The 20929-nt window shown below is 41.9% G+C and overlaps 1 protein-coding gene and 1 long non-coding RNA gene across 3 annotated transcripts in view; one reads left to right on the forward strand and one right to left on the reverse strand.

Annotated features, from left to right (window-relative positions):
* The window catches only part of LOC309351022, a 79139-nt gene extending 73239 nt beyond the window's left edge, over nucleotides 1–5900 (reverse strand). The window contains exon 1 of the long non-coding RNA XR_014160658.1: nucleotides 5386–5900. This is a non-coding gene — a long non-coding RNA (uncharacterized lncRNA). The remainder of the gene's footprint in view (nucleotides 1–5385) is intronic.
* A 442-nt stretch (nucleotides 5901–6342) lies between these two features.
* USP44 (ubiquitin specific peptidase 44) lies at nucleotides 6343–20712 on the forward strand. Of its 2 annotated transcripts, XM_081878246.1 has the most exons (7): nucleotides 6343–7832; nucleotides 8463–8552; nucleotides 12597–14096; nucleotides 16315–16513; nucleotides 17755–17863; nucleotides 19112–19317; nucleotides 19828–20712. In XM_081878246.1, the coding sequence occupies exons 3-7, from the start codon at nucleotides 12672–12674 to the stop codon at nucleotides 20025–20027; spliced, it is 2139 nt and encodes a 712-aa protein (XP_081734372.1). In that variant the 5' UTR covers nucleotides 6343–7832; nucleotides 8463–8552; nucleotides 12597–12671; the 3' UTR covers nucleotides 20028–20712. The 2 variants fall into 2 exon arrangements, with proteins under 2 accessions (XP_081734372.1, XP_081734371.1); XM_081878245.1 differs by lacking the exon at nucleotides 8463–8552.
* Nucleotides 20713–20929: the final 217 nt, after the last annotated feature.

The raw sequence follows: 20929 nt of genomic DNA on the forward strand, positions 1-20929 counted from the left end.
TGTGTCCTTTATGCAGAGCCAGCCCACCAATGACACAGGATGAGGCCGATGCCTAAGAGAAGTGGCACTGGGGAGGAAGAGGAAGTTGCTTCCCTGCTGCTCCTTTACACAGTGGGGCAGCCATAGCCACTGGGCAAAGTGGTGGTGGCAGTGGGGCAGTGGCTTCTCTTCCTCTTCCTCTTCGTTAAGGTGCTGCCCCTTTCTGTGCGGTTGGCCTGGGTGAATAGGCTTGCTGCTTTCATAGCCTCTGTATGACAGCAGCAAGCCTATTCACTCAGTGTCCGAAGAGCAGCAGGCCTATAGGAGAAGCAAGCTACTGCCCTGGGGCTGCCCTTGCTTTACACAGCAACTACAAGGACCCTACCTTGTAAAGCAGCAGTGGAGCAGCTGCTTCCTCTTCTGCTTTGACACCTCCTCCTACTTCCCTTGCCCACCCATTCCCTCTGCCCCCCACCCACCTGTTCCTTCTCCACTTTGACTTCATATTTCAAATGTTGCTGGACAACAATTTATATACTGCATTTATTATTATATACTGCACCTTATTATACCAGGAGCTCAATGTGGGGTACATGGGTGCTCATCATTTAATCCCAACAATCTTGTGAGCTAGCTTTAGGCAGAGAGAGACAGAGAGAAAATGGCCCAAGGCCGCCCAATGAACTCCATGGCTGAGTGGGGGTTTGAACTCTGGTCTCCCAGACCCTAGTCTGCCACTCATAACCACTACACCACACTGGCTTTTGAGTGTCACGGCATCTCTGATCATAGGCGATTCCGGCTGAGGGATGGTGAGTGCTTGGTGCTATACATGGAAATGTTGATTATAATTGCTACCAGGTACTCAGTGCCTTAGAAATTAAAATCATCATAATCATCATCATCCTCATTGCTGGTGAGTGCTTGGTGCTGTACAAATGTGGAAAATGTCCTAATAAGGTTGCATGTCAGGGAGAGTGCATTTTGTGGTTTGCACAGTAACAAAACAAAACAAAACAAAACAAAACAAAACAAAACAAAACAAAACAAAACAAAACAAAACAAAACAAAACAACACACACACAGACACATTTCAAAGCTCAAAGGTTGGTAATTAACCAAAGATTTGCGAGAAGATATTTAACAAAAGTGCCAGGCGAGCCTCCCTGGGGAGAGCATTCCACAAATGGGGGGCCCCCACAGAAAAGGCCTGTTCTTGTGTTGCCACCCTCTAAACCTCTCATGGAGGGGGCACATGAAAAAGGGCCTCAGATTATGATCTCAGGGTCTGGATTGGTTCATGTAGGAAGAGATGGTCCTTGAGGTATTGTGGTCCTGAGTTGTTTCAGACTTTTTTGGTCAAAACCAGCCCTTTGAATTGGGCCTGGAAACTGATTGGCAGCCAGTGCACTTGGGCCAGGATTGGTGCAATATGCTCAAACTGTCTTGCCCCAGTGAGCAATCTGGCTGCTGAATTCTGAACTCATTGAAGTTTCTGAACTGTATTCAGCATGGATGTTGAAATCCCCCCAAACAAGCAGTCTAGGAGTCCTGAATCCCACCTCAGAGACCAGCTCTGTCAGCTCAGCCTGGAAAACTGATGGGCAGTGAAGTGGATGGTAAACCAGAAAAATTCCTAATCCAACACCAGGAACAAACACTCTAGATCCCCATTTAACTGGACACAGAGCCAAGAGAGAGAGGTGGCATTTCTATAAGACCAAAGCAACTCCCTTTCCTGACCCTCAAGTCTGCCCTGATGCTGCCCTGAGTACCTTGGCAGGCATAGCTGGGTGAGACCAACTCTGCTCTGCTCTCCCACCAAGGTCTCAGTGATACATACCAGATTGACCTCCTCATCCACAATCATATCATTGATGAGGGAGGTTTTATTGAGAATCGCCATGGCATTCAACAGCAGCAACCACAGACGCAAGATCTGGCTAATAAGACAACCACAATTCCCTAGGTTGGAGGTGACAAAGTGGTGGCACAATGTTTTTGTTTCATCTTCAATCAATCCTCAATGTTTTTCTTCTTCTCAGGCTTCCGTTTGAAATCTCTCAAATATTTTGTTCAGAGTCCCTCAAGGCACAGCCATTTAAGCTTTGTCTATGTTGCCAAGATTATGATAGATAGCTGCCCACCCTTAGAGAAAAGTACCAGGATTCCCAGCTGTCACTACCAACTGCAGCCAAACTACTAGCTCAATTACTGACTGATATTCTGGGAAGAAGTTCATAATGTGATTAATCTCTGCTGTAGACACACTCGACCTTTATGGATCTATAGGCTGCTATATTTCTGTGAGGTCAGAATAGAATCACCGAGGTGGGTGGCTAGCATTTAACAAATTCAGCTGATTTAAGCAAAAGCACAATTCCACAATCTACTCAGATGTATGTGGAATCCCCTAGGACCACCAGTATCATTTTTTCCCTTAGGAGCTGGGGGGTGGGGGTTGGACTCCTTAGCGTCCTTCTGAAAATGAACAAATAAAAAGTAAAAATAGCTAAAGCAATAACGTAAATAAATAACAATAAAATAAACAAATATTTACTTCAACTATTTACCGGTATATTCTGCTTAGCACTGTTGTCTAGAAGGTGTATACAATACAATACGTTTACAAAAGATACACTAAAGATAAAAGCCGCCAAATTATCTACAAAATCAGAAAACTTTATTTAAAGTGCCTGCTGAAAGGGGGGGGGGGGAGCTGACCAGGCACTGAAGTTCAACAGGAAGGAGGCCTGTATGCTTTCTGCCAGGAAGGATTTCCATAGAGTTGGGTCCAAGCAATCTTTCTTCTTCTTCTTTGGCGATCACTCATAGCCAAGTAAGATTGTCTTCCATAAACATGGTTTTAACAATGAGTCCGTAAGTGACCATGGAGGCCAATTCTGGATCCACACATCATTCCACAGTGGGGACATTGGTTTCCGGGTGGGAGTTGAATGGGGTACTACTAACAAAGACTCCCCTGTAATGGGGCAGGGATATAAGGAATCAGGCGGTCCTTAAGGTGTCCTTGTAAATTAATGCAAGAACTCTGAATCTGGCCCAGTAGCATATAGTCAGCCAGTGCAAGCTTTTAAGCACTGGAGTTATATCCTGACAGTAGTATATCCTCAAAAAAGTCCAGCAACAGCATTTTGCACCAGTTGGAGCTTTCAGAAGGGACCCCAGGGTAGCTCCACAGTAAATTGCAGTAATTGGAGTATTGAAGTTACCAATGCATTAATCACTGTGGCCAGGCTATCCTTGTCCAAGAATGTCCATATTTGGTGTAATAGCTATAGCTGATAAAAGGAACTTCTAACCACTGAGGCTACCTGAAGCTTCAGCAACCATGATGGACTCAGGAGCACTATGACCCTATTTTTTCAGATGGAGTCCAACCCCATCCAGAACAGGCAACTGACCAATCTCTAAGACCCGGTAAAGCTACCTACAGTGTCTCTTTTTCCCCAGGATTCAAATTTAGTTTAGATTCGCTCATCCTAGTCCATTATGAATCCAAGACAATGGTCTAGATCAGTGGTTTCCAGTTAGGTAAGTACTGCAGGTCCCCTGTTTTTCAAAAGCCAAGCCATGGATCCCCCTACTTTTGAAAAGTTGATATATGGTAGTTTTTATTACATGAATGGTGCCATGGACCCCCTGGGGTCCACAGACCACAAATTGGGAAACACTAGATCATAAACAGTTGTTTCTGACTCAGATGTTATGGAGAAACAAAACAGAATACTACTGACATTTTGCCCAAATTACTAATGACCACTCCTGTTGGCTTCATATAGAAGTAGAACATCATTGAAGACAAGATCACTCATGGCAGCACAGCATAGTGCAAGGAACACGGGGCAAAAAACATTTCCCAACACTATTCACCTATAGGTAGTAGCCACAGAATGTGTCCCCAATATCAATTCAGACAGAGCAGGTCTAGGAGGATACTATGATTATTGGTATCGAAAGCTGCTGAGAGATTGGGAAGCAGAAACAAAGTTGCCTTCCTTCTGCCCAACTCTCCATAATCTGTATTCTTCAGGAACACCTGCAACAGCTCCACCACTTTCTCCATCAATTTATTCAAGAAGTGAGTATTTGTGGGAAGTGAGATAGGATGTACTACTGCTGCAGGCATAACTCTTGAAGAAACTAAGAAGTTGATCACAGCATTTCATTGGTCTTATCTCTTTAGCCATCTGTAATGACTTTGTAAACTTCAATGACTTTGCTGGAGCAACAATTACCACACCAGGTTCAGTTTGTATGTTTGACATTAAATTGCAATAAGGTAATTCCTTTGTTTTTAAATAAGCCCTCAAATCACATTATACATATCCAAAGAACAATGGAAAAATCTGATGGATGCATTCCTATTGCATTAGAATCTGTCTCTGGCCTATTCCCCAGGGTTATAATTAATTTAATTTATATGACAGACTACAAATCGAATACAATAAAATAGCATAATCATTAACTCACAGAAGAAACAGGAATATATTCAAGTTTAAGTAAATAGTGCTTTAAATGCATAAAATCTCTAGAGTCTAGATGAGATTTCTTGAGAAGTAAAACCTCTTTCCTAAAGTGTCAAGGCAAAATCTTGTTAATCTGCTTTTTCTGCTAAAAATAAGTATTAAAAGAAAAGATAAAAGTAAATTCTCAAAGGGGTTGTTGGCAAAGAAAATCCCAAATAAAAGAGAAGTAGTAAAAGAACTAAGAAGCTGAGTGAGGAGGGGCAGCTCCATTCAAATCAGCATAAGAATGGGCTGTAACATTTTCTTTTATTCTTAGATAGAAGAGGCAGGAAGATCTCTGAAAAATAGGGCAGCAATTCAATTACAGTGCTTAGTGGGACTTCAGTAAGCAATCTGAAGCACTTCAATAGTGTTATAAAATTTGTAGAATACTCAGTGTAAGCTATCCATGTCTACTTAAGAGTAAGCCTCAATGAATTAAATGGGATCTACTCCCAGGTAAGTACAAAGCAATTATAGACTACCTATTTACCAGGAAGTAAATCCCACTGAAATCACTTAAACTTATTTCTCCATAGCACTGTTAGGGTTATGCTGCTGAGATACTAGCTTGAAGTATTAAAATATTTATTTATTTATTTATTTCTAATGAATTAAATAGGAAAACTGCACTCTTACTATGATGTTCAGTGGGGCTTACTCCCAAGTTCCTATGATTATTATTAATTTCATTTCTATACCATTTTATTTACCGGTATTTATTTTAAAAAATACTATTGGAGTGGTTTACAGCACATTAAAACATAAAATAAAACAATCCAGAATAAAACATTACTGAAGAAAGTCAAGTATAAAGTATACATTCAAAACAACTTAATTAACAGGACTAAAATATTATCATAAGCTCAGACCATACCTGCTGCTGTTGCTGTTAATCCTGCCAATGGTGGTTCATGGCGGGCAGTGGCTGTAGAAGCTCAGGCTTGATGACTTGGGTCTGTTCTAGCTGGAGGGAGTCAGTCAGGGCCCTGCCCTGCCCTCCCAGCCCAGGTGGAAAAAGGCCTGCAAGGCAGGGAACAGGTCATCTAGCATGGATGCTTTCCTCAAAACTCCTGCATTGCAGGGGATTGGATTAGATGACCCTAGGGAAACCCAGCCAGGGGTATAAATAAATTATTATTATTATTATTAGGATACCTTCCAACTCTAAAAATCGATGGCTCACAGCAAAGATGGTCTGTATAGGATTGCAGATTTGGTAATAATCTGTATTTCAGATTTTTGTATTTGTTTTCTGCTTAAAACATAAAACATGTTTACTCCAATGGAACACTCTGGCACATTTCTTAGAACTATCCCAGAATAATTTCAAAGTCTATTCTTTTAAATTTGTTTTTGACATTTTTATTGTAAACCACCTTATAGGGCCTTTCCCTATAAGGGAAGCCTCTACTTGTAGTAGAGGTAGCTACATGAGGCCAGAGGAACATAGGCCAGCTGTGAGGCCGCTCCCTGCAAGGCCCTTTCACCTGGCCTGCACCAACCCTACTGAAGAGGCTCCTCATGAGGCCGGAGGAACCTCACAAGGTTGTCATATCGACCAATAATACAGATGATAATGCAACCTAAAACCTAAAGGGATATTGTTTTGAACCACATACCGATACCTTTTACCAGTAATTCTTTCCTCTGCTAGTACTCAGTGGCGTAGCGTGGGGGGTGCAGGGGGGGGGCCGGCCGCACCGGGCGCAACATCTGGGGGTTAGGGTTAGGGGGCGCAAATCCACGGGTTAGGGGGCGCAAATCCACAGGTTAGGGGGCACAAATTACTTGCCTTGCCCCAGGTCTGACAACCCACGCTACGCCACTGCACACTCCAGACTCACAGCCTAACTCTGAGCTTTGTTCGCAGCCTGTTTTGTCCTCAAAATATCTGCAATGTTATAGGGCTGTGCTCTCCAGCCCAAGCTGACCCAACTCCTATAGCTTACCATTCGGAATACAGCTATGTCTGTTAAAGGAAGAATTCTTCCTACTACATCCATGTGCATAAGCTCTATCATGTTGCTAATGGAGAGCTTTGTTCTCTGGCCTGAAAGAAGCATCTGAAACAAGACAATGACCCTGTCTTCCTGCATGGCAGGAGGTGCAGTGTTTTTAAAGACATGCTTCCTCACACCTTAACAGGGGGCAGGGAGTGGATCTAAAGTGCTGCATAAGTGGTTCTTTCTTCCACATATGTTTTACAGCAGGGGTTCCCAAACTGAGGCATGCCCACAAATTTCCATTCAGGTGGCTCACAGTGCATCTGCGTCAAAGATTCGTATTGATTTCTAATTGTAGGTAAAATTCTTATTTTATTTCTTATATTCGATGGCACTCAGTTTTAAAACAAGAAATGTAAATACTCTCCCTCTGCAAAGTTAGTTAGTTAGGCCAAGTGGGGCTGCCCAGGAACAGCAGAGGAGGAGGGCTGACCATTATTACAGAGGCAATTGGCCCTTCTGCTCGCTCGCTCTTCTCTTTGGGCAGCTTGGCGGGGAAGGATGGATGTCCGGAAAAAGCACATAAGCAAATGAAGAGCAAGATCAGCTTCCACTCCTGCTGTAGCGCCCAAAGAGTCTCGGCAAGAGGAGGCTGCTCGGTTGCGGGAGCCTCCACACACTCCACCTTCTCTGTGTGGTGCCCTAACAGCGTTCAGTCGCTCCTGTCCTCTTTGTACGCTGAGAAGAAGAAGAGCAGGGACCCAATCCAAGACAGGCGGCCAAGGCCCCCTTATGCATTGGGGCAGGCGGCAGCCAGGCCGCCAGACTTCACCTTCAGGAAGGGCCGCGGTGCGGCAGACGCTTATGAGGCACCACCTGGCAGGGATCCCTGGGAAAGACCCTTGTCCCAAACTCCGAAGAGCCGCTGCCAGTCAGTGACCACAATGCTGAGCCTGAATGGGCCAATGGTCTGAACTCGGTGCCAGGCAGCTTCCCATGTCCCACCTTGGCTCAATAGTAACCCCCAAAGAGGGGAGGCGGAGGCAGCACGTGGCGAAGGGCTCTTATTATGGCAGGTCGAGAGAGAGAGAGAGAGAGACGCTCGAGCGGGACTCCACCGAGGACCACGAGGCAAGCGCCGCCCGCGGGATCCCCGCTGCGCGTGCGAGCGAGAGAGCCGCTCGAGGGAGGCGCGGCGCTGACGCGGCCGAGGGGGCGGTTGCTTGTGACACTGAAAAGCTGGAGGCGCGGGGAGCACAAGATGGCGGCGGCGGCGGCTGCTGGCGGGCGCTGGCGCCGGGGACGACGGCTGCGCGAGGGGCTGAGCGGCTGAGCGGGAGCGCGCCGCGAGCAGAGGGACATGGCTCGAGCCGGTCCGGTGAGAGTTGGCGGGCTCTGGCGCACCCAGGCGCTCCGGGAGGCGGGGCGGGTGGCGGGGCGTGGGGGGTCCGGTCGGGGGCAGCCGGGGGATGCCAAGCGCTCCGAGAGCGAGGCAGCAGCCCGTTACTTCTTCCAAGTAGTGTCCTCCGCTGCTCTTCCCGTCACCCGGGAAGCCCCCGCTCCCGAGCTGGGGTTTTGGCGCCTCTTCGAAGGAGCCGGGAAGGAGAAACTTCTCTCCCTCGGCTTCTTCGCCATCCCGTCGAGAGGCTCCGTCCCTTATCCTGGGACGAGAAAGAGGGGGCTCGGAGGCGCCCCTCGGAGTGCTGGGAGTCCCGGGGGCGCGGGTCGGGGGCGCTGGATTAGCTACATCCTTTTAAATAATTGCGAGTGGACTGGTTCCCCGATGTGCATCTTGATTCACGCGCGCACAAATGTTTTATAGGTAACTTGCTCGTGTGGAGACGGTCCCCGTGTTATCGGCCTCCATAGGTTAAAGCCGGTTCTGGATGACTAGACGTTTTCGTTTTGAGATGGTGGGATAGGAAGGAAGTGTGTTAAAAACTTTTTATGCTGTGGAAATGGGTGTCTAGCTTTTACTTCTGCCTTGATTTATTTATTTATTTTAAAGGGAACAGATTTCTGCGGACCTGTTGAGATGTTTACTTTCAGAGATGTAACTCTTATCTTTCAAAGGAAGCACTTGTTGCACCTGGAATAGGTTTGTAGTGGCTTTTGAAAGTCGAGTTTAATACACTCAGTATGTTGTCACTTCCTCTGAATTAATAAGTCTCATCTTACTTACATCCACCCTTCCTTACACATTTCTTGTATTTTGGAAGTTGGCACCTGCAACCTCATTGATCTGGAATACTTCCTGTTGGTAATAGCTGACATAGATTAGGTGAACAGATTAGAAGAAAGATAAATAGGAGAAACTTGTCTATTTACTGTCCCTTAACTATCCTGATTGAGAATACAAAGGACTACTAAATATATCTTAAGTGATCTTGATTATGCACCTGAAGGCTGTGTCTGCAAACACAATTTCTTAAAGAACATCCACTGATAGGAGTATCACAAATGAATGTGTTAAAAAAAAAAAAAAGCTAGTGACCAGAATGAGTAGAGGAAACATTTTCTTAATAAATCTTATATGATTTATAATATCATTCTTAGAATAAGGATCCACACTTGGCCCCACACTTGAACTCTTCTGTTGTGTTGAGTAACTGACAATAAGGCATACCTTTTGAATCTTTGTTACTTAGGGTTTGTGTGCATAAAACTCATTGAAAAAGTATCAGAAGATAATGGGAGGGGGAAATCTATGAAACAATGTGAACTAGTAGATTTCCTAATAGGTCAGCATGGAGCTGCAGTTAAATGTAAATTGGAGTGAAACAAAATTGTATGCAAAAAAGCCAGCCTATTATTTACAGAATTTTGGGTTAACAGTGATTATGTAGAAAGGAGTACTGCATGTAGTATATTTTACACAAAAGTTTGTGACTTTAATGATGGCAAGTGATTATAATGCTAAAAGGTTGAGATTTGTTAAGCTTTTATGTACTTAAATTACTTTGGTAGTGCATGAACTTTATTACATGGAAAGGTCATGAAGATCTAGGTTTCAGGGTGCAGTCTTAACTTCACATACCTGGGTGTAAGCCACTTTGAATTTAGTTCTGAGTAGACATAGTTAGGATTGCAGCCAAAGAAACACTTTTCATTGTAAGAAGTAAATGATTGTAGTAAGATGTTAATTCCCCCCTATACCCCCACCTTTCCCTGCCTATCTGAGAGTAAGCCCCATTGAATTCAATACAACTTACTTCTGACTAGACATCGTTAGAATTGTGCTGTTAGGCTGTAATCCTATACAAACTTAACTGGGAGTAAGTTCATTGAATTCACTGGGGCTTACTCCTAATGTATAGGACTGTACTGCTAAGATGCAATTTTAAAGTATGTACTAGACCAGATTTATCATGTATTGGTTATACATGCTAACATTCACCATTTAATTTCTACTACACAGCTCTTAACATTTGTAACTTACTTTCTGTGCTTGACATCTGCACTGCATCAGTTTGGGAATTGTTCCTTTAAACAATGTGATGCTTAGTGATGAAAATAATTTGAGTCCTGTCATCTAGCACTGAGTGCCTATTTGTATTAGTAATAAGTTAAGCTACTGCATTTGTATTTAACTTTCTACTTCATATTAAAAATTCCTGTTCTGTGATTATTTAATGATGTGTAGAGGCCAAAGAAGGAATGATTACTTTTTACTTTTGCATTTTGTCAGTGAGGTAGGACAGCAGGTAGAAGGACTGTATTTAAAGTGAAATGATATATATTGAGGCTATTTGCTCAGTTATTTCAAAATTGTATTTAAGACATGAGCCAGAAAACCTTGATGTACAGGTATTCTGTTTATTTAACTGTAGGAAAGCATTTTTGATGCATTTTTATATTCATTTTTTTACTCTTGCATTAGAATCTACAGTGAAAAGACTTAAGAATTTTGGACTTTTTATTTAACAAAAAATGGCTAAAGGTAGAAGGAAAAGAAAGAATCTTATAATTATCAGGGTGATTTACACATAAAATGGCATAATGCGGTGTAGTGGTTAAGAGCGGTGGACTCGTAATCTGGTGAACCGGGTTCGCTTCCCCGCTCCTCCACATGCAGCTGCTGGGTGATCTTGGGCCAGTCACACTTCTCTGAAGTCTCTCAGCCCCACTCACCTCACAGAGTGTTTGTTGTGGGGGAGGAAGGGAAAGGAGATTGTCAGCCGCTTTGAGACTCCTTAGGGTAGTGATAAAGCGGGATATCAAATCCAAACTCCTCTTCTTCTTCTTCTTCTTCTTCTTCTTCTTCTTCTTCTTAAACTATGTTCAATTATGCCTGGTGGCTGAATGAGAAAAAGTAAGCTGAGCTTGAGACCCAACTGTTTGTAAGTTGGACCCCATGAGGGAAAATTCAGCAAATTGACTGTGGTGCAAAATCTAAGGGTGACCAGGGGTGCCTTTTATCTATGGCCCTTTAAACCGGCTGTGTTGTTTTTGTTTGTTACTATGTTATACATATTTGTGTTTTTATATTGTAAACCTCCCTATGATCCTCTGGTGTAGGGCGGTATAGATATTGAATAAATAATAATAATTTTATCAACTCCGACTGTTGACGGGAGCTGCTGTTGTCCCTGGACCAGAATAGTTTGAGCACAGTAGGCCAAGCATTGGTAAAATCATGGTTGAATTATTACAGTGTGCTCTGTGTGAGGCTTTCCTTGTGCTTGATCTGGAAACTACAGTTAGTGCAGCATGCTGCAGCACAATTGCTGACAGGAGTAAGATCCTGTCAACATATAATACTTCTGCTCACAGAACTCTCCTGGCTTCTGGCTTGTTTCAATTAGTATATAAAACCGTCAACTCTTTTACTTCAAGTATTGCCACTCCATATGTGCCTGCTTGACCTCTTCAAGCTGTGGTACTGGCAGTTTTACAAGTGCCATATAATATCCATTCTGCACTTGTGAGGAAAATATTTTAGTATGTGTCAGCATCTATGCTCTGGAACTCTGTGCCTATCAATATCAGGCAGGTGTCTTCATTGCACTGTTTTTTGTGGGGTTTTTTATGCCTGCTAAAAACCTCCTTGTTTAAGGAAGCCTACCCAGACATGTAATTTAATTATGTTTATTGTTCTTAAGATTCTGTTGATTTTTATCAGCATTTTAAAGCCTGATTATTATTATCAGTATTTAATTATAAATATTTTATACTAATTAATGTACACTGCTTAGCTAATTAAAAAAAGTGTTTCTAAACTGAGTTTTTTAAATGCTATGTTTATGAAGTTGTGATTCAGTAGATAGGAATAGGTGCAATGCTGAACAGAATGATATGTGCTAATGAAACAATGGGAGTATCCAGTAAAGTTTGACTCCTTGTCAGGCTAAAGTTTCATAATCTTCCTTTACAAGGGCACATGGGGCTTGTTTGTCATGGTATACAGATGTAGTGACAAGTGTAAGTGCTGTGCCCCATCCTAATATTTGTCAGTGGACCACCTTGAGCCGTGATTTATTAAATAGATGTGTCTTAAACTGATGCTTCATGCTGATTAGGGCAAATTTTCAGATAGACGGAAAAGGTTCTGCCATACTGAATAATTTATTCCTATGGGGAATGATTTTGACATTTGGCGTAAGGAGGAACATGATAAAGGTGTGTACAGTTATGCATTAAGGTGGAGAGAAATAAGTTCCCCCCCTCTTCCTTTCATAGTATTAGAACCCAGGATCATGTAGTGTTACAGGACAAAAAAAGGAAGTACTTCACACAGTCCATAGTTAAGACATAGAATTCACTATCATAAGATAGTGTAGGCTGCCAACTTGGACAGCATTAAATTGGGGTTAGACAAATTCATAAAATCATAGAGCTGGGAGAGGGACCCCAAGGGTCATCTAGTCCAACACCATGCTATGGAATGGAGGAAAACTGCCATCAATGGTTACAAGGAATGATTGCTACTGTATCTAAGGTGGTATGCCTCTGAGGCCAGATGTTGTAGAGGATGAGTGAGGAGGGTGCTGCTAAGTTCATGTCCTGCTTTCAGGTTTGCTGGAGGCATTTGGCTGGGCACTCTGAGAACAGGGCGCTAGACTAGGTGGGTCTTTGATTTGATTCAGCAGATTCTTCTTACGTCCTAAAAAAAGCTGAAGCTAACTTTTGTTTCCGCTTGCAGGTCAAAATGCAAAGACTGAGAAACCCTTTGGAAGATGAATTTCTGTAGCATTTCATTAACATTATAGTATTGAGAATGGATAAGTGTAAACATGTAGGAAGACTTCGGCTTGCCCAAGACCATTCCATTGTAAATCCTCACAAGTGGCATTGCATGGTATGCAATACTACAGAATCTGTATGGGCCTGCCTCAGCTGCTCACATGTTGCTTGTGGAAGATACATTGAAGAACATGCACTAAAGCACTTTCAGGAAAGCAGTCATCCAGTGGCATTAGAAGTGAATGAGCTGTATGTTTTCTGCTACCTTTGTGATGACTATGTTCTTAATGATAATGCAACTGGTGATTTAAAGCTGTTGCGAAGTACATTAAATGCAATCAAGAGTCAGAATTATGACTGTACTACTCGCAGTGGCAGGATTTTGCGATCGATGGGCACAAGTGATTACCTTTCCCATAACAGTGCTCAAGCCTTGCTTCGTAATCAAGACCGTATGTTCACAGCTCTATGGCACAGAAGGCATGCATTAATGGGCAAAGTTTTTAGATCTTGGTTTGAACTTACACCAAGTGGGAAAAGGGTTTTAGAAGAAGAGAAGCTAAGGGAAGAAGCAGAAGAAAGAAGGATCAATGCTAAGAAGAAAAGAGAAGAGAGAAAGCGCCAGTTGAAAGAAGAAATGGAAAAAATGCCTCCAAGAAAGAGCTTTCGCTTGCAAAATCAAAATAAGGAATCCTCAAAAATATCACTCTATGCACTAAAAATGTCACAGAATTTGGACTCTGCTGTAGAACTGAAAGTAACAGCTACCTCAGATGATGTAAAATTAAAAAAAATTAATGACTCTCCAGTTAAACGAAGGCCTACTGTGACTCCCGGTGTAACAGGATTACGCAACTTGGGGAATACATGTTATATGAACTCTGTTCTCCAGGTATTGAGTCATTTGCTCATATTTCGGGAATGTTTTTTAAAGCTTGATTTGAACCAAACTCAAGAGTTGTTAGCAGCTGCAGCCAATGGCAAAACAAGATCATCTTCTAAGCATTCTCCATCTGCCAGCTCTATATTTCATGTGAACAAAAGTCAATTTAAGGACAAGGAGTCTTCTGCAAGGCGATCTAGTGTTTCATCAGGCTTAAGTGGTGGAGCGTCAAATAGCAGAAATATGGAACTTATTCAGCCTAAGGAGCCAAGCTCAAAGTACATTTCTCTTTGTCATGAGCTGCATACATTGTTTCAAGTCATGTGGTCTGGCAAGTGGGCTTTGGTATCTCCATTTGCCATGCTCCATTCTGTGTGGAGACTAATCCCAGCTTTTCGTGGTTATGCCCAGCAAGATGCTCAGGAATTTCTCTGTGAACTTTTGGATAAAGTACAGCAAGAATTGGAGACAGCTCGTACAAAATGCCCAGCCCTCATCCCCACTTCTCAAAGGAAACTCATTAAACAGGTTTTGAATGTGGTCAATACAATTTTTCATGGACAGCTCTTAAGCCAGGTATGTTGTGTTGCATTCACAAAGCTCTGCAGTGATTTAAAATATTAATGTAAATTAATGGGTCAAAATGAAGACTCGTTTTACTGTTATCACTGGAGTGGGGTGTAGTCACTTTTAATAAATATTTTAAATATATTGCCTTCATGAATTATGTAAATTAAGTGTCAGAAAATAACTTTTTAAAGAACCCACAAGAAAATATAGAATACTGTCAGATACAGAAAGGTACTGATTGTCGGTAGTTACAGCTATTCATTTATTTCAAGCTTGCAAGAAGACATTAAGTTGGAGGCTAAAGGTATGGCTGTTGGAAGGGAGTATCTCCATTACTCTTCCGGAGAGCATACTGATCATTCATGGCATGACCATATCAGAGTGCTACTAAACCAACATCTAAACCAGCTTTCCTTTCTATTTTAATTATTTTCTTTAAGCACTGATAAAATTAAACAGCATAATCTACTACTCCAGGAGAAAAAAATAGAGTAATTATTAGCCTCTTATAAATCAGACACCTTTTATGTGTAGTAAAAACATGCAACTTGCTGCAGGTTGTTGTGATTTGAGACCCATACTAAGATAATTGAGATCTGGAACATGGGGCTTTCCGGTTAAAGCTGACTTAAATTTCCATCACTGAATTGGGATGTTTGTATAATGCATGCCAGTAGAATAAGTGTCTGCAGCTGTTATAACTTTTCTACTTCATACGCAGTAAAAATCTAATGATTTAAATTCACATGTATTTGATACTTTGCTGTATATGAAAATGTACTCATCTAAAAGAGTTAATCTAATCAGCCTTCTGTCAGCTTGATTTTTATCTTTAAGGAAGTGAGAGTAATAGCATTTCAAGCAATTTTCTGCACAATTCACTGATCTCAGAGCATCACCACTGATTTTACTGGGACTGCTCTGGTCTGTTAATTGCAACTATAATAACTTATCAGAATGCCCTCTGTAGTTTTGATGTGCAGATTCCTAAATGGTATTAAAAATACTATCGGGAGCTTGTAAGTACTTACTGTATTTTGTGGTAATTCATGTACAGAAGCCTGTACACAGGAGAACCTTGCTTGAGTCACTAACATTCCCATCATCCCTGACCACTGGTCCTGTTAGCTAGGGATCTGGAGGGCTGAGTTTGGCGATGCCTGCCCTATGGAGTTGAACTGCTTGGGTTTGGAAACTTCACCTGGGCCCACAGTTTCACAGTCAGCATAATAATGCAATTGCACTATTGTTCTATCCCTAGATTTCAGCAGTTTGATTAATCATTGAGGGGTATTTTACTTCTTGTTCCGCTCCTCTCATTTGCTTTACCTTGCATTTGCTAGTTTTCAGCTACTTTAGACTTGTTTCTACCTTTGCACCATACCCATGAATGCCCACTTAATTTTCCCTTTCAAGATACATTGTTTCATTACCTGTATATAAAAAAATGTATCTCACTGGAAATACTAAAATGACTACAATATAAATATTAAGACTCTCTACTAATGAAGCACATTAAACTGGTAATATATAAAATATTTATTGATAGAATAATAACAGCATTAATTACAGTGGAAAATAACAAAGAGCATCACATATCTGGCTTTTTTGCAGTGCACTGAGGGCTTTTCAGAATTGGGGCCCTAGTTGAAAAGCATTTTTCAATTAACTATGGAGAAAGAAAAATCACTATGAACAGCTCTCAGGATGGGTCATGTAAACTGAAATGAAGGGTCAAATGGAAGGACATCAACTGTCACTGAGCTGTAATTTTACATTTTTTAAAAAAATGTAATCAATTTTAAGATGATGATGAGGCTTTCAAGAGCAACAAAGCAGCTAAGGCCACAGTCCTAATCCCCTGAACCCCAGCGACAGGGCTTCATGCAGGCAGCACTGCATCCATAGTCTCAGTGTTTGCGCTGGCCAATGCCACTTCATTGCCTCAGTTCCCACCATGGATTGGGCCTGTTGCCGTTGCTTGACTGCAGCAGATCTCATGCTGGTCCAGTCCATCCCCAAAATGCCCTTCTTCATCAGTGGAACTAACCAGAGCTGGGCAGGGGGACCCCTCCCACTCTGTCCAGACCCCCTCCAGTGTGAAGGATTGGGGTTTTGGATTGCTCCACCCCTCCTCTTCACATCTGCAATATGTATGCACATTCACTTGCAAAAGAAGGGAGGGCTAGAGAGTCAAATTAAGTGGGTTTTTTTGTCTTGACAGGTAACGTGTCTTGCGTGTGATAATAAGTCTAATACTATAGAACCCTTCTGGGATCTGTCACTGGAATTTCCTGAACGATACCACTGCAATGGAAAGGAGACAACCTGTCAGCATCCATGCTTGTTGACAGAAATGTTGGCCAAGTTTACAGAAACTGAAGCATTGGAAGGAAAGATATATGCCTGTGATCAGTGCAACAGTGAGTAAAGGCAGCATGTACTCGGGCACCTGACTTTCATGTAACATGTGGCCTAGCTTTGGTTAAGAGCATAGATACTGCCAGTACATTTTTAACCATCACAATCAGAAAAATTACCTCTTATTTGTGCATCTGTTAAATGTGCAAAACAAGGTGTGAACAGTCCCTTGAGCTCACAGTATAAGGTCATATGATATATAAAGGTAATCTCAAGGAACAAAACTATCAATCTACATTTCTACCTTTTTTTTTTTAGTATTTATATCATGTGCTCATCTCAGGATTGCATCAGTACATTATCCATACTTCACTGGAGCTCATCGCGTTTTACACCAACATACCGTATTTTTCGCCCTATAGGACGCACCGTCCCATAAGGCGCACCTAGTTTTTTGGGGGGGGATTAAAGGGGAGAAAAATTATTTCCCCCCCAGCCCCCAGAACAGGCAACTCTCCGCAAGCCGCGGGAGCCCAGCGCCAGGCTCCCGCGGCTTGCGGAGAGCTGCGCGAAGTCTGGGCACGCTGAGCTCAGCGCACCCAGGCTTCGGCATGCAGGCAACTCTCCGCAAGCCGTGGCTCCCACGGCTTGCGGGGATCAGCGCCAAGCCTGGAGAGCAAGAGGGGTCGGTGCGCACTGACCCCTTTTGCTCTCCAGGCTTCAGCGAAAGCCTGCATTCGCCCCATAGGACTCACACACATTTCCCCTTCATTTTTGGAGGGGAAAAAGTGTGTCCTATGGGGCGAAAAATATGGTATACACCTGTAATAAGGGTTTTCTGGAATTTTTTGAACTAAATTGCATTGAAATGTATTATTTAGAAAATTTTCATTTCATAAAATTTTCTGATGCCCTACTTTGGTTTATTTTATTTGCTTATAGTAAACAAGGCTAGAAATTCTGAAAATGCCATGCTTTCCTAATTATTTGCAATTGGTATTAATTCACAAACTTAGTTTTTTTCTGCAGAAAATCTTCAACCCCCACATAACTGATATAAAGTTGTATATTGAATGTTCTTTATGTTCAAGTAATGTTTCCACAATATAACTCCAAAATGGATTCCTGCTAAACTGACTGTACACACAGAAATTCTTCTAAACCAATGCTTAGTTGAGAAGCTCTAGTGTAGACTGAGGCAACCTATGTTTGGCATGTATTATCCAAAGTGCATTGATTTATTTTTTCTATAACTTGCATCTATTGTGAATATGAGTGGATGATTTTCTTTTTCTTGTCATAGCAAAACGAAGGAAGTTTTCTTCTAAGCCCATTATACTCACAGAAGCACAGAAGCAACTTATGGTATGCCGACTACCTCAAGTTCTGCGGTTACACCTTAAGCGGTTCAGGTACTGTAGTGAACTACCTTTGCTATCATATTAAGGAAAATGGGCTGGCAACCTTCTCTCAGTTTTTTGTGTTTTTTTTAAAAAAATAGATCTGTATATTTAGTCAGATTATAAAGAATGCTTCTTGAGATTACAATAAAATGCGCTCCACCCAGAACCCAAGGGATATTATGCCTGTTATCGATACTGGTTTGCATTAAAGGAATTTGATGAAGCTTCTGACAATGATTTGAACTGGTGTGAATATTGAGGTGTTCCTGAACATTTCAGGTGCTCAGGGAATGAAGTTGTCAGTATCCAAATGTTAGCAGCCTGTCGTCTGTGAGGCAAAGTTGTTTGACTTAAATTAAGACCTTGTATATGCCTCAGGGACAAAAAGCACCACTGTGAAGCAAATCTTAAGTGGGAAGAGACCCCAGGAAGCATAGAGTCTATAGGAAAGACAGGTGCTTTGTAAATTACTGGGAATCCCTAAGGAACCAGTAGCATTAGAGGAAAACATTTTACAGTGGTACCTCTGGATGTGAACGGGATCTGTTCCGGAGCTCCGTTCGCATCCTGAAGCGAACGCAACCCGCGTCTGCAGTCTGTGTGTGTCACAATTTGCTGCTTCCGCGCATGACGTCATTTTGAGAGTCTGCGCATGCACAAGTGGCGAAACCCGGAAGTAACGCGTTCTGTTACTTCCGGGTCACCGCAGAGCGTAACCTGAAAACACAAAACCTGAAGCATATTTAACCCGAGGTATGACTGTATTTTGTCAATTGGGTTTGAACAAACCAGTCAAATTTGTCACAGAGGGAGTGGTTGTGAGGGAACCAGTTTCTGCACTGGACATAAAGAAAGCAATTTTTCAGATACGAATGAGTGTCTTGCAAATGAGGACTTGATCTAGTGGGCGTAAGTTACAGGATTAAAAGAAACCTCCAACAGAAAGTGTTCTACAATGAAACTAATAATCTGTAAGAGTTGTTGGACTCTCTCTCACTTGCGGTTCTTAAGTAGTGACCGGAAATACTATTATTGTGGATTCTCCTAACTGTGAATTTCCTGCACTTTGCGGACGGCAGGACTTAGCCTACAGGTGCCCTATAATTATGATTCTGTAACTGCTTCCACACTGTAAGAGACACACAAACTCACAGGCTTTAGCCCACAAATAGAGATTTTTAAACTTCTAGTTATGTTGAAGGTACCCTACAGAACAAGAAATCGAAAATAACCTTTTTATACTTTTCATCACCCAAGATGGTCAGGACGTAATCATCGTGAGAAGATTGGTGTGCACGTCAGCTTTGATCAGACGCTCAACATGGAGCCCTATTGCTGCAGAGAATCTCTCAAGTCCCTTGTTCCAGATTGCTTTACCTATGACCTGTCTGCTGTTGTGATGCATCATGGGAAAGGTTTTGGCTCAGGACACTACACTGCCTATTGCTATAACTCAGAAGGAGGTACAAACAAATTTGAATCTGAAATCCAATTTAAGCTTGCCTTTTAGATACAGTAGCTTGCACTGCCACAACAGAAGGGTTATATTCGGCATATTGTTAAGGAGAAGGTTCCATCAGGGCAAGGATTTCTCTTTGTGCAACTGTAATGCCCCCCACCCCACCGTATTCCCTCTAAATCTTTTCTGGGGTTTCTCCCAATCCCATAAAGTAGTTTTTTTGGGTGGTGCATGGGGCAGGGAGTCCCATTGTGCTAGTGCTAATCATTTTGCTAGCACGAATATTTCATTCCCTAAACTCAATACTTTTAAGCAGGGGAATCTTCTAAAATTGTAATGAATGCTGCACGAAGAGGCCAACCTGTCATATGGACAGTTCTGCATCTATCCTTTTGGTGGGGGGAGTACAGCTATTTCTGTGTAAAATGTAGTATTCTTATATTGCAATACGTAACATCCTTTGATCTGTTACAAGAACCAGTGCTGCAATACTTTTATTGCTCTTGTCTTCTAGGATTCTGGGTTCATTGCAATGATTCCAAGCTCAACATGTGCACTATGGAAGAAGTATGCAAGGCCCAGGCCTACATCTTGTTTTATACTCAACGAATTACTCAGGCAAATGGACACTGTAAAGTTTCAGCTCTTGACTCACCATCTGGAAAACAGCCAAATACTGAGGTTAATTGTTCCAGTGCAGATAGTAACAGCTAATCCAAAGCCAATTTAATATGTACAGTACAAGTCTGAGAGTTGTCACTTGAACATGTGTTGAGATGAGTAAGTGCAGTATTGTACAATGTATCTTCATACCCTTTTGTACTAGCTGAAAACTTGTTTTGGGGATTTTTTTTTTAGTATAAATACTTTTTATTGATGGTAGTTAACTTCCAAAATTATTAGGATATCTGTATAGCTATTTTTTTAAAAGAAATTTGCCATTTGAATTGTTAAATCTTACCTCAAGCTGTTTCTCAGCATTTTTATATTTTGATATTTTGGTGTAGAAAACATAGATAAGGAATTTTGGTGAGCAACTTGTGTAATTTTGGATTTTTTTTATAAAAATGTGCATTTTATACCATGCTTCCTGAAGTACCAGTCATTGCAGGCATATGTCTTGCTTCCACAGAATTTTTTTTAAAAAAGATGGTATAAAATGTAGAACTTTGCTTTCCACTCTGAACTGAAAAGTCCTGCAGAGAGCAAAATACAATGCTTCCTACCTCCATTTGGTAAACCATATTATCTACTCAGTCACTAGGTCCTGGGGAGAAGCAACAAGATATTTATTCGGTGTGTGCAACTGCTCAGTGCTAGGGGAAGAATAACTAGCAAATTATTACCCCTCTTAACTGTATCAATAAAACACCCCAAATCTGATAGTGCCCTCACAAAATCTTGTGTTGCTCTATTTGTCTTTTATCTGTTTCTTTAGGACCATAGGCTGTGTAAGAAGTGAAGCTGTGTAAGTGAAGCTTAGGAGTACTGTGGGCTGTGATTTGTTTTGTATAAGCAAAGCAAAAGGTTTTTTTATTGGTAAGAGCTTAATTTTTTTAACTGCCTGCTGCTCTGCTTGGGGAAAAAAATCCTCCTGAATTCTTCAGCACTTCCTA

The sequence above is a fragment of the Podarcis erhardii genome, assembly GCF_964252035.2.
Source record: "Podarcis erhardii genome assembly, chromosome: 10".
Taxonomy (NCBI): Eukaryota; Metazoa; Chordata; class Lepidosauria; order Squamata; family Lacertidae; genus Podarcis; species Podarcis erhardii.